At 35.8% G+C, this 14,438-nt stretch overlaps 1 protein-coding gene across 1 annotated transcript in view; it reads left to right on the top strand.

Annotated features, from left to right (window-relative positions):
• Positions 1 to 3,039: 3,039 nt before the first annotated feature.
• The window catches only part of LOC106134810 (mitogen-activated protein kinase kinase kinase 4), a 52,796-nt gene continuing 41,397 nt past the window's right edge, over positions 3,040 to 14,438 (top strand). The window contains exon 1 of the mRNA XM_060945971.1: positions 3,040 to 3,328. Within this exon, the coding sequence (XP_060801954.1) occupies positions 3,249 to 3,328 (80 nt within the window). The 5' untranslated portion in view covers positions 3,040 to 3,248. The remainder of the gene's footprint in view (positions 3,329 to 14,438) is intronic.

Below are 14,438 nucleotides of genomic sequence, written 5' to 3'. Positions count from 1 at the left end.
ATTGGAGCTAAGAATCGCGTGAATGGAAAGAGTGATGAAATTGACGACTCGGGTGATGATAGTGATCATGTTATCAGGAAAAGCAGGTCAAGTCGTCATAAACATTGAATTTGATTCCCATCACAGATCATAGTTAGTGATGAAGAATTTTTACTTGCAGAGTCAGATCCCCATTATTATATAGGTACCTACTTAGTTCAATTGCTCTCTTTGTGTACTTATAGAAGATATTTTTTACATTCAATTTTGTATGTATACTTAGGAATAAAAGTTTATAAGATAAATTTGTTTCATTTATGTTGCGTTCTCTCTCAGAATGCCTTTCATGACTCTTTTGTGTTTTATATTTACTAACGGGTCGCGTACCTACTTACGTGAAAACGTTCACTTAAATCGGATAACGTTAATGTCTTCTATTTTTGAACTTTTGGCATCTAATTGTTATGAATACAATTAAATACTTAGGTAGTAAACCATAGATATATACACATGGTCACGTCTATATCCCTTGTGGGGTAGACAGAGGCAACAGTCTTGAAAAGACTGATCGGTTGCTAGCTCATCGCCTTAAAAAAGGAATCCCAAGTTTGTAAGCCTATCCCTGAGTCGCCTTTTACGACATCCATGGCAAAGCGATGGAGTGGTCCTATTCTTTTTGAATTAGTGCCGGGAACCACACGGCACTATTATAATATTTTAAAAAATGTGATAGATAAATGACTAACTTGACTATACAAAATCTTCAGTTTTATGGTAATCTGTTGAAAAGAAGTATTTTGTTATAATCACGACACGAACGAACAAACGATATAAGAATACTGAAAGCAATTACTAAATTTTCTAAATCTCCCTATGATTTCGACACTGAATAAGTATATATTCATTTTACTCCGAGACACATGGTTCTTATCTTAATTAATATTTCGTGTAGCTACGAACTAGGTACCTACCTACACAAAATGTGGTCTCATTATGAACTAACTCGTAATGTTAAAAGCAGGTCAACAATGAAAAAGTTCTTTTTTTACCTGATGCAGATGTGCATTCTAGGCATTCCAAACCAACGTAACTGTAGGTATATATAATCGTAAGAAATGTAAAACCACTGTTATAAAAAAGTTTCTATCGAAAGCGGTCAGTCGCACTTACTTACCTGAAATTTGCTATTAAATTTATGAAGTCTTAATTTCAAGTTAGCTTGACCAAGAAGTGCCTTCCACTATAATTAGGTAGGTACCTCATGGTAGTGCCGTGTGGTTCGCTGCACTAATACAAAAAAGTAAAGGATCTCCATCTCCACCATCTCTTTCCCGTAAAAGGCTTATAAACTTGGTATTCTTTTAGGCGATGAGCTAGCAACTTGTCACTATTTGAATCTCAATTCTATCAATATGTCAAACAGCTGAAGGTGGCCTAACAGTCTTTTCAAGACTGTTTGTTGACTCTGTCTATCCCGCAAGGGATATAGACGCGAGTAGGTATATGTATGTATGTACCTCATGGTACTATGAATGTCCCTATTTCCTTAGTTGTCTTTTGCGACATCCATAGGAAGAGATGAATACTTTACTCTAATAATTTCTGTTATCTACACAACTATTTTATAAATAAGTAAGTACCTACTATGTTGATAATGATACTGATATTTTTTTAGATGCTGAAAACAATTTTCATGATGGCGGCGTTATTGGCCACAACGGCAGAGGCCCTTGAAAGCTACGCTCCTTTTCCATATTACAATTACAACGTGAACCAGCACGCCAAGGAGAGCGGGCTGAAACAGCTGTGGCCTTTCATGCCGGGGTACAAATACGATGATCCGAATCACGCTTGGCCTTTGTTCTTTACAAAATAAGGTTCATAATAATAAAACTTTTTTACTTTCGAAAATTATGATTATTAAAAAAAAAAACTGTGTAAACTACTGACCATTACCGACTTCAGTGTTGTATCTAGCAATTAATTAAAGTCTAGTAGGTATAAGACGTTTTCTTTGACAAATACAACAAGAAGTTACAATGACAAATAGGTAGAAAAACTCCTTTGTTCGGTGTACGACAGATACTGGATTGGACAGATTCGTAATTCGGCAGATTCGCTACTCGACAGATTCGTCTATTTTCAATTCGAAGTAGAAAAATTTAACAGCACCTATGTATAGCGGGTTTTGAAGTTAAAAGTACGCAAGACAAAAAATACCTAAAGTATTTGCGATCTGCTTTAATAGATTTTTAGTCGTGAGATAACTATAAATGCGTGAGATATCAGAAGCACCTACTAAAATTACCTAGGCAATGCAAGTATTAAAAACTATCCATTGCCCGCCAATCCAATTCCGCATGTATTTCCTTTGGGAACAGGAAACAAATACTTTGTGTAGGTACTCCGAAGTATCTTTACGCCATGCATCCATTCAATTTTCTCAGTGCTAACTGAATCCCAAAAAGTTACACGTGCAAAGAACTGAGAGGATGTCATTACAATAAGGGTATCTCTCTGAAAAAAACTAATGTTCCCGCAGGATTGTTTATGAACGACAATGTGCCGAGTTAAACCACGGGAAACGCTTAAATTATTCGGTCAACAGTCCAGCTGTTAATTAAATAAGTTTCGTTAATTTGGCGTCTTTTTTTCCTGAGACAGTAGGTATAGTGAACAATTGCAGAATTTCCCGAAATTCCCACAGGGGCGAAAAACTAGTGATTGTGCGTATGAATTCGTGGGAAAAAGCTATCTTAAGGACACCTAAAGGCATTAGGAGTACTGAAAAGCATACGAGTAACTTATACATTTCATCTAGGAAAATTCTGTTTTCGTAAGATTTGCGTTAAACAACAATATGCGTGTGCAAAGCCGCATTAATTATAATATTATAATGGCCGGGAGCGAAACAATATGTACCTATGTAGTAAAAATAAATAGATAATTAACTGTCATTGTCAACACTACCATAATGTCACTGTCAATTAGGGAGTCATTACCTCGATTTCATTCATTCGTCCATCGTTCAATTTTCGTCTATCGTGTTTCCGCCCGCTGTCACCGTTGTGTCGTGGTGTCGTCGCAGCTCGCAATGATAAGTGTTATCAGATTTCGGAGAACTTGTTTTATTTTATAGCCGGCCACGATTTGTATAATCTAAATAGCATGAGATTTACTTACAATCAGCGATACACTGTTGTGTTCAAAAGTTAATAGTGCGCGCGTTTAATGCCCTGTATTCCGATGTATTGTGATTTGTGTACGTGATGGACTCTTCGGGTCACGATTGGAAGAAGTCTTTGGGGTTTCCCATTAACTACTCCAGTCACAGCTCGGACGAAGATTTGTAAGTACTTTTATGCTAGAGATATTTATAATAATGTAGAAGATTTAGTAGATATTGCACCAATAAGGTCTGTATTGCGATTCCGAATTTCGCAAGGTCAAGAGCCTTCAAACACCGGTTTGGGTTTCCCTGCAGCCTTGATATCGTCGTTCATTACATTTAGTTAGCAACTTATGACGATTGTATGCGATTTTCCTAGTTAGAATTATTATTGTAATGTTGACTTTGAGGATAAAACAAGTTTACGAAGATGTTTTGTATGATAGGATTCTTGTAAGATTTCAATTAGATCGTCAATTATATTATCCCACGAATAAGTATGTTTATTGGAATTCAGACACAAAATTGTAGGAATTACTTCAGCATGGTAGTACTTCCAAGAAACTGAATTAAAGCTGAAAAAAAAATGGGCCCCAAAAGGTTTTAGGACAACTAAGTACCTTTGTGTAATCAATGTGGCCTGATGACATGTCTATTAGCCATTTGTAGCCACATGCTAGCTGTAAAAAGAAATATTTCTAATATAACTGTTATATTAATGAACATACACAACATATAATAAGGAATATGATAGGGTAAGTTAAGCTATGGTTTTCAAAAAAAATGCAAGTAGAACCATTCTATAATTTGAGTGCATGGGTGTAATTTATGTGGTAGATATAAGTGTGCCAATCTGTGAACGCCTAATATAATCTATCTCCATAAAAATGTCTATTGTTGTCTTTGTAGAAATACTATAAGATGTAACAGATTATAAATAACACATACATACATATGGTCATGTCTATATCCCTTGCAGGGTAGACAGAGCCAACAGTCTTGAAAAGACTGAATGGGCACATTCAGCTATTTAGCTTAATTATATAATTGATATTCAAATAGCAACAGGTTGCTAGCCCATCGCCTTAAAAAGAATCCCAAGTTTGTAAGCCTATCCCTTAGTCGCCTTTTACGACATCCATGACAAAGAGATGGAGTGGTCTTATTCTGTTTTGTATTGATGCCGGGAACCACTGGCACTACAATAATATTATAAAAAATTTGGTAGACAAATGACTAAGTTATCATAAAACTGCTGAAGATTTTAGCATACTAACAATTCCCAAGGTGGTTTAGTATTGTAATTGTTTAGTTGTTATTTTGCATAAATCATTCTTTATATTCTGTCATAAACCTGGCATCGTCCTTAAAGGAAAGTGTTTCACATGCCATTCTTCGAAAGCTGGGGTGGAATCCAAACAAGTGACAAACCAACTGTTGATGTCCGAGTTCAATGAAAAAGTAATGTACCACAACATACACAACATGTTGAGAGGAAAGGAAAGAGGAGTTGTGGGGCTTATTAGAATAGAATAGATTTATTTTCAAAATTTGATACAAGGTATCACTTATTGACGTCACATCACTTAAATCTAATTATAACTACTACCGCTTCCAAAGCGCATGTGTAGAAGAAGCGGCGGAACAAACTACACTGCAGCATTTTCATCGGACATCAATCAATGTACAAATATAGATCTCTTAAAGCTAAATCATCACAAATGCACATTGTCTACATTAAAAAACATGAATGAATGTAGAACTAGTTATTACAATACAAATATTTCGTTAAAAAAATATATTGGACCTTTGATAATAATCCACACATGTACCAAACCTGTACATAATTTACGATTATATTAGTACCTTGTGTTTAATTTGAGATCCGTTACAATGGGACTGACATGTGTTAAAGAAAAAAGTCCCTTAATTAAATAAAATTAAAATTGTTACATGTTAAGTTGTCTAAAGTTGCCTGTCCCTACATACATAAGTATGTAAGAGCATTTAGCATTCAAATAATTGTGGGTACATTAATTTAACTTGGGCAATGTTGCCTAGTTACTGTTAAGCTTGTGGTGTTTCATACCCACGTCGCTACCACCCTATAAAGAAGTCTCTCTACAAGCTATTATGGCTCCAAATCTTTCTTATTCGTTATAATATTTGGCTACTGTAAATTAACAAACACCAACCCAATTTGCATCATATTATTTCGCAATCAAAGTGCACATTATAGCATTAAGCCTTATCAGATAACATGTTATATTGTTACTTAGTATACTTGAGATAAATCCCTCTATGAAACGTGTCCTGGGCGCCTACTACTGGCTTTTGACGCTTTTCGAACGAGGGTCGTGCGTTCGTACGTGGATCGTGCGATCCTGCTGTAAGCTCATTACGTCAGCAGGGGAGGGAGCCAGGCTTTTTGTCACCAGGATACAGGAGTGTAATGAAGTAGAGCGACTCTCATTTGCTCTTCAGTTCCTAAGAAACCTAACCCTGCTTGTTGCACTAGGCGACAGTTAAGCCCTACGCTCGCCTATAATCCATGATATAAAAAAAGGTTGGAGTGACTCTATTCCTTGCCAAGAACCATACATCATTTGTGTCTGATAAGATACACGCAAGTCACAACACAAGAATTAAAGATAATTAATTATTAAACTACACCCATCGCCTACAAGAAGAATACCTGCTGCATCTTCCTGTACTGACAATACTATATCGACTGTACGGGGAGAGATAACAGCTCTGTTGCTGCAGCTGATTTAAATCATCATAACTAAACCCAGTTTAGTTTCGAGAACTTTATCAAGATACTATCATCCGCGTCGAGAGTATGTACATCGCGAATTCGTAGTAAGGGCATTGATATCCTATCAGTCACTCGACCGTACGGTCGTTATGTGTTCGCGTCTGTTTGTGCGTACGTTTATTGCATGAAATTGCCATACCGCCTCTAGAGTGCTTGATAACCATATTACCTATACAGAATTAAATGATAAAATTGCTTTTTATATACGAACGTGAGGTAGTTGTTTCCGCTGCGGTCAGTGAATTTTCATAATAATTACCAAATAACGCGTGATTTGTTTTTTGAGTGTCAGTTACAGAACCTTACCTAAATGACAGCTGTGCTGAATAAGTGCTTGATCATGCATCATTTTGATTTAGTGTTTTAGTGTAGTGTAAAAAAGGAATTACCTAATTTGACTAACTACAGTCAAAAAGGAAGCAAATGTAAAGGTGAGATTACATTTAATGCAAAAGCAAATATTAAATTGACGCATAGGTATCTATCTACAGATATTTTCAAGATGGAGCCTGGCCCTTTGGAACGAACTAGAATATAGTAAATGTTTCCAACGGACGTTTTATTTACGTTTCATCTGGAGCAGACACCAGGCTGTTTTGTTTTTTTTTTAAATAATTTTATATTCTAGGGTGGGCATTACCCCTCTCCCTATTTACGTCGATACGCCACCGTGTCGACATAACCTATTGTGCGACGTCAAATGATCGATTTAGTAAAAAAATACGACTTAACAGATTTTGTCAGGCACCAAATTATGTGGCAGCATTATTTTGCTGTCAAATGTTATATAATTTGTGCCATTGAGAGCGACCTTCACGGTAGACTGCCTAATATGTAGGCTTTTTGTCACTGACTTTACTATACAGAGCACAGTTCAACTTTTTTGATCTGCTGAGCGTTACATACTACTGATTGTTTGGTTTTTACCTTAGTTTCATTTTCAATAATTTTTTAAATTCTACATACATACATACATACATGTAATCACGTCAATATCCCTTGCGGGGTAGACAGAGCCAACAGTCTTGTAAAGACTGATAGGCCACGTTCAGCTGTTTGGCTTTAAGATAGAATTGAGATTCAAATAGTGACAGGTTGCTAGCCCATCGCCTAAAAAAGAATCCCAAGTTTGTAAGCCTATCCCTTAGTCGCCTTTTACGACATCCGTGGGAAAGAGATGGAGTGGTCCTATTCATTTTTGTCTTGGTGCCGGGAACCACACGGCATGATCCAATATGGGTTAGATTTCCTCGCAATGGTTTCGGAGGTCTGATGGGAGTCGCTTCGTGTAAAAACCTGACTCACCAATCCAAGTGCATGGTAAAACGTCGCACAGACTTCTCAACGGAAGTCCCGATTCGTGATCATGGTCAAAAGACGCCGCCCCCGGCCTCTTCTGCTATTTGTTAACCAAAACAGTTCGGATGCGTTTCAGCTTGGTTACAGTTGCGTTTATAGCTGAAACGCAAATGAAACGGAAGCGATTGGTTATTTGCTGCCGATGCAAAACCGTAACTTTGGACAATTCAACCAATGCAGAACCGTTGCGTTTCGGCCGGACCAACTGTCAAAAACTAATCAGAATACGAAATAATAGCCAAACGGCAAACGGAAGGTTACGTGTCCTTTAGCAGAATACGACAACCGAACCGTTTCGGCTGCGTAACCAATGCGTTAGCAGAATTGTATGAGTCGAGTATGTTTTTTTCGAACCAACCCGAATAACATCTACATCTGCCAAGTGTCTGGATAATTTTTTTTGCAATAATCTTTTTATACGGAAATCAATTATTCACAAATTGCCCTCGGATCACACCGGTCAATTTGTTACCTTTGAGAAAGAGTCCTTAAACAATTTAAATAATGATAAAATTATGTGTAGACCTCTTTCTTCCAAAAACATAAGAAAATTTAAAATAAACATTGCAAATCAATTAAATACTTTAACATATTCTGGAAATAATCCTAATGAACATTATAACAATTTATTTAATATGATTTCTGCTGAATACTCAAAAAGGTTCAAGCAGAAACAAGTCAATATTCGTAATAGATTACAGTTCAGTGAATGGGCTACATTAGGTATTCACAAGAGTAGGAATAAGTTATATGACTTATATGCCCAGAAACAATACAATTTTGACCCCAGTTTTGTAGAATATGTCAAAAATTATTCAAAATTATTTAAAAAAGTTTGCAGGCAAGCCAAGTCTTTTCACATAAGTAGTAAAATAAACAACGCACCAAATAAAATTAAAGAAACATGGAACATTATTAATAAAGAATCTGGCAAAATCAAAGATAGAGACAGTATTAAACAAATATCATCCGGTAACAAAAGTATTTCTAAAACTCAGGACATAGTAAATGCTTTTGATAATTTCTTTGCAAAAATCCCTGTGGAGCTAACTTCTGACGTTGACTCTTGTCCATTGCGCGCTGAAACCCTACTTAATAATAACACAACTCCCATCAAATCTGTCTTTAAATTTAAATATGTTAACTCTGATAATATATTAAAGGCGTTCAAACAACTTAATTTGAAAAAGTCTGAAGACCATTGGGGTATGTCTGTTAGTATCATAAGTCAAATCATAGATATTATTGCATCTGATCTAGCTTTTATATTTAATGAATGTATTGATGAGGGTATTTTTCCAAATTTAATGAAATGTAGCAAATTAATACCTCTATTCAAAAAAGGGGAGAAAACAGTCCTTGGCAATTATAGACCTATTTCTATATTGCCAGTTTTGAGCAAGGTGTTTGAGAAGATGATGCTTAATCAAATGCAACAATATTTTAAAATCAATAACATTTTCCATTCCCAACAATATGGGTTCACTGCCGGGAAGTCCACCACTGATGCGGGAGTAGCACTTGTTACTCAAATCTATGACGCGTGGGAGAGTTCACAGGATTCAGTTGGAGTCTTTTGCGATCTCTCTAAAGCATTTGATTGCGTAGATCATCAGACACTTTTGCGTAAACTTCGTCAATATGGGTTTGACCACAAATCAACTAAACTAATGGCATCCTATTTGACTGATAGGCTTCAAACTGTAGATATTAATGGAGTAAAGTCAAGCGGATCAAGCGTCTCAATGGGTGTTCCTCAGGGCTCAATTTTAGGACCATTCCTCTTCTTGGTATATGTCAATGACCTGCCTTTTATGGTGGAAAAACAGGCGGGTATAGTGCTGTTTGCCGATGACACTTCTTTAATATTTAAATTAGATCGCCATAGCGAAAATGTAAGTTCGGTTAATAATATACTGTCGGCCATATCTATCTGGTTCTCAACCAACAATCTTCTTTTAAATGCTAATAAGACCCAATGCATTAAATTTACCCTTCCAAACGTAAGGCAGGCCAATACTGACATAATACTGGAAGGCCAGAAATTAGAATTTGTTGAAAATACAAAGTTTTTAGGAATTATAATTGATGCAAAGCTACAGTGGGGTGCTCATATTTCTAAACTATCCAATAGACTTAGCTCTGCCGCTTATGCTGTTAGGAGGATCCGACAATTGACAGATGTAGCTACAGCTAGGCTTGTTTATTTCAGCTATTTTCATAGCTTGTTATCTTATGGTTTACTTTTATGGGGTAGCGCGGCTGATATACAAACTATTTTTATAATTCAGAAAAGGGCCGTTCGCGCAATTTACGGCTTAGGACCAAGAGACTCGTTAAGACAACTCTTTAAGAAAATAAACATACCTACAGTAGCGTCCCAGTACATTTTTGATCTTATAATGTATGTTAGGAAAAATACCTCTTTTTTTCAAAAAGTTAGTGCCACAACTGATAGAAATTTACGTAATAAACATAAATTAGTCATGCCGTTTCATAGGCTTAGCAAAGTCAGTAAATCATTTATGGGGAACTGTATACGATTTTATAATAGGTTGCCGGAGTCTGTTCTTGATATGCCCTACCGAAAATTCAAAGAGTATGTAAAGAAAGTACTTTGTGAGAAGGCTTATTATAGGACTGATGATTACCTTAATGATAAAAACATCTGGCTCGAGCTTGGCACAGGAACCTCGTAATTAATTGTAGTTTAATTTGAACTTAAATCAAAATTTCAGTACACTCTGTACATAAATCTTTTTAAAATTGGCAATCCATAAAATATATATATATATATATTTTTCTTTTTTCAATATTAAATCTCATAAATATATAAATCTCCCGTGAACAATGTATTCTCCCGTCCACATTATATTCTAAGTATAATTTAATATTGTGAAGTTGACGTTGTTAAAGAAAATGCTGCAGTGCAGTTTGTTACCGCTTCTTCTGCACTGACGCCTTGGAAGCGGCAGTAAACTTAGTTTTTAAGTAATATATTTGACGTCAACCAAGTTGTTAAACCATACGACAATTATTAAGCGATATAATAATATCCTATAATAATGAATAAAAAAATTTTGAATTTTGAATTTTTTTTGAATTGAAATGCAGAACGGCGACGATGTAACCGGTTAGTAGGACGTTTAAAAAAACATATCTAAGAGGAAGTGTTAACAGGAAAGCATATGTAATCTTACTCGTATATATAAAACTAGCTGTGCCCGCGACTTCGTCCGCGTGGAATAGTTATTTTGGGCATCATTGAAGCCCTCAAGGATGAATAATATTTCCCGGTTTTTTTATTCACATTTTCCATTATATCTACGCTCCTAACAGTTGCAGCGTGATGATATATAGCCTAAAGCCTTCCTCGATAAATGGTCTATTCAACACAAAAAGAATTTTTCAATTCGAACAAGAAGTTCCTGAGATTAGCGCGTTCAAACAAACTCTTTAGCTTTATAATATTAGTATAGATTCTCGTGTCATGTTCGTTCCCATACTCCTCCGAAACGACTTGACCGATTCTCATGAAATTTTGTGAGCATATTGAGTAGGTCTGAGAATCGGCCAACATCTTTTTTTCATACCTCCCTAGTGAAAAGGGTTGTCCACCATTAACATTTTCTTTTAACTAGAAATAACTTAAAAATTATTTATATGGCAAAACAACGTTTGCCGGGACAGCTATGTAATATCGATATAAAATTACATTATCAATGCTAGATGTTACATGTAGGGCGATGACATATCATCACTATTACCTTATAATCGTACCGATAGTGAATATATATTTTGACCCTCTACCTTAGCATGACACGCGCGACGCGGTTATTATCGCGCGAAAAACTATCTCTGTCCCGTTTCTGGTCATAATAAAAAGCGAGACAACAGTAGTTTTCTCCGTGCGTGTCATGCTACGGAGGCTGGTTAAAAGCAGCAATACAAATTCATTAGCCATATAATAATTATCGCAAAATAACAGTAAACATGAAAATTATCATGAAATTGTATTGTTAAGACAAGATAAGTGTGACACGGAAGCGATAGTAGGTATACCATATGTTTTTGATTAGGGACATTATGTAACTATGGACAGATACGAGTAATTTTAAACCTGTAAGAATTCTATTTTCTTTTGTTATCTACAGCCGAAATTACTAGATTAAAATAGAATAGATTTATTTTCAAAATTGGATACAAGGTATCACTTATTGACGACACATAACTTAAATTGAATTATAACTACTACCGCTTCCAAAGCGCATGTGTAGAAGAAGCGGCGTAACAAACTACACTGCAGCATTTTCATAGATAGATAGATAGATAGATAGATAGATAAAAGCTTTATTCACCATCACAATACATTAGTTGGACACATACATAATTAACAGTAATAAACAATGTGAATGTGCAATGTGCATGAATGTACCACAAACAATGATGGACAGTGAAAAGGTCCTGACTCAGCATAATGTCGCAGGTGTAGGCACCGCGACGCTGATGATTCTGCCAGAACCTTAGATGTGCTCAGCGAAGCCACACCAAGAGGAGATAAATGTACCAGTTATAGGGCGAGTGTCCAGTAAAGTTTGTTAATGGCTCAGCAAAAAAGAAATAAATAAGTGCGAATGTAATAAATATTTTCATTTACTGTTGCTTATTACTTAAGTGTTAAAAAAGCGCATGCACGTCACTTTAACAATCAAATGGTTCAATAATTAATGACTCATAGGACGTCAATTTACAAATATAGATCTCTTAAATGTAAATCGTGGCGAATGCACATTGTCTACATGAAAAAACATTAATGAATGTAGAACTTATTATGTCAATACGAATATTTCGTCAAATAAAATAAAGATAAAATAAAATATGTACATACTGTACAAATTATGTCAACACCATGTCAAAAATGCACAAGCATTTAAGAGGCCATTATGTCAAGCTCGGGCCACTAAGCGAAGGAATCTGAAATTTGGCCTGTAAGTTCTCTGGGGAGTGTAGGACATCCTAGAGAGGATTTACCGAAATTCCTGTGGGAACGATTTTAAGATTTACGCGTGCAAAGCCGAGTTCGACTCTAGTATACATGCGTACAATCACGCCTTTATCCCTTGCGGGATAGACAGAGCCAATGGCCTTGAAAATACTGATAGGCCATATATGTTCAGCTGTTTGGCTTAATGATGATGATGTACTCTGGTTTTTAAGAACAAATTATACAATTCATATTCAAAGCATTTCATATCGTTTAAGTAGACATACGCTACCACCACCTTAAAATTTAGTACAATAGGAATTTAAATACCTATATATATGTTGATTAGTATATTTGAGTGTTATTTTTCCGGCACACTGCGAATTTTCTATGTTGTGACTCACCACTTGTTCGTGATTCATACCGGATAGATGATAGTACTCGATATGTGCTATCTCTTTAAGTCTGGTTTTATTCTATTTATAATCAGAAGCAGTACCTATGTACTTAAAATACCTTAGCTTCGCCCGCGCGAATTTAGCGTCAGCAAACAAGCGACGAATTTACCGCCATCTCCAAAAAAACAACGAATTTAGAATCATGTACTAAAAACAATTACTAATTTGTGGTGGAGACCAAAATATACCTTTAAATAAATATATACATATGTACGGGGCAGATTACACAGGTTGAATTAGCCTCGTAGTAAGTTCGAGACTTGTGTTACAAGATACTAACTGTGCCTACGTTGCTTGAGTGGACTGACTATTATAGATTTGGTCGCTGTATCTCTAAATAAAAATACTTACATACATACATACATATGATCACGTCCATATCCCTTGCGGGGTAGACAGAGCCAACAGTCTTGAAAAGACTAAATGGCCACGTTCAGCTATTTGGCTTAAGGCGATACATCATAGATTTTGGGTCATTTTCACTTGGTTTTTTCTCATAAAATATAACTTGCATCGTTTCAATATTTTTGGATATGAAAGTAAATATATTCAATTATATTTGTGGAAGATGAAAACACGATTGGAACAAAAATCCTCGATCAAAAAAATTCAGGAACACAAGTCTAGATTTCGATTATTTATCTCAAACTATAAAGATTTAAAATGCGAATTTTGTACCAAATTGAAGATCATTAAAAAATAATAACTTCTGGAAGATGAAATTTCGATTGGATGTTTTGTTTAGACGTAATTAAACTAAATAGATGAAAACAGGAATTAAAATTGTTGCGACAATAGTACTGGACAGTAGAGTGTTGACACTTTATCTCTGTCTCATTCCTACACGACCGGGTGGGATAAAGCGCTATCCTTTGTAAGCGTGCCTTCACTCCGCGGATCACATTCTCCGACGCAGGACCTGTGCCAATCGCTCCGAGCGTCGTTGAAAAATATTCTGCGAAGTATTTAATTTCCCACATTCATTTTGTTTGAATTTATTTCTGTACATAATTGTCAGCTCAGCTTATTGAATTGTGTCGTTGATCTCTGAATCTTACGCGTCGCTTTTCCGCCGGACGGGGTGATATTACGTAGGTATTTAGGATCGTGGATTTTGATACTTTTTTTTTTTTTGGTACTTTCTGAAATATACCTATTATAGATAGTTTAGGTTAGTTTTTAATACAGTTTTTTTGTTTCGTTTAGTGTAAATAGGTGTATAATTTTACGTCATGATAGCATGTTAAATGTTAGCATGTTAAAAAAAAACCTTGAAAGAGCTTCCCATATGGGACAATTAAGATGGTGGGTACTAATTACACTTACTAATAGATAGACATATAGATGCCTACTGAGATTTTCTCCGCAAACACTGAAGGTGAAAAATATTTCATTTGATACCGGCTTGTGGCGGGGCGGCAGTAGGTAGATAGATAGATAGATAAAACAACAACAAACAACAGCTCCGCCGCCGTCGGTTATACTGTCACTAGTTGTTGCCCTGGTCTTTGCCTACGGAAACAGTACTTTTTACTGGATGATTGTTCTGTCTTTTTCTATAGGTACTTACTCCTAGGTAACTGTATTATTCAGGGTACCTCCTCAGCTGCAAGACGTCGCAGGTTTAATTTTTCTTCGCTTTCTTCATTTGGCACGATCACAGTCATTATC

This window comes from Amyelois transitella, chromosome 10 (genome assembly GCF_032362555.1).
Source record: "Amyelois transitella isolate CPQ chromosome 10, ilAmyTran1.1, whole genome shotgun sequence".
In the NCBI taxonomy this organism is placed as follows: domain Eukaryota; kingdom Metazoa; phylum Arthropoda; class Insecta; order Lepidoptera; family Pyralidae; genus Amyelois; species Amyelois transitella.
Note: the sequence above shows the minus strand (reverse complement) of the source record. Positions and strands in the feature narration are given on the sequence as shown.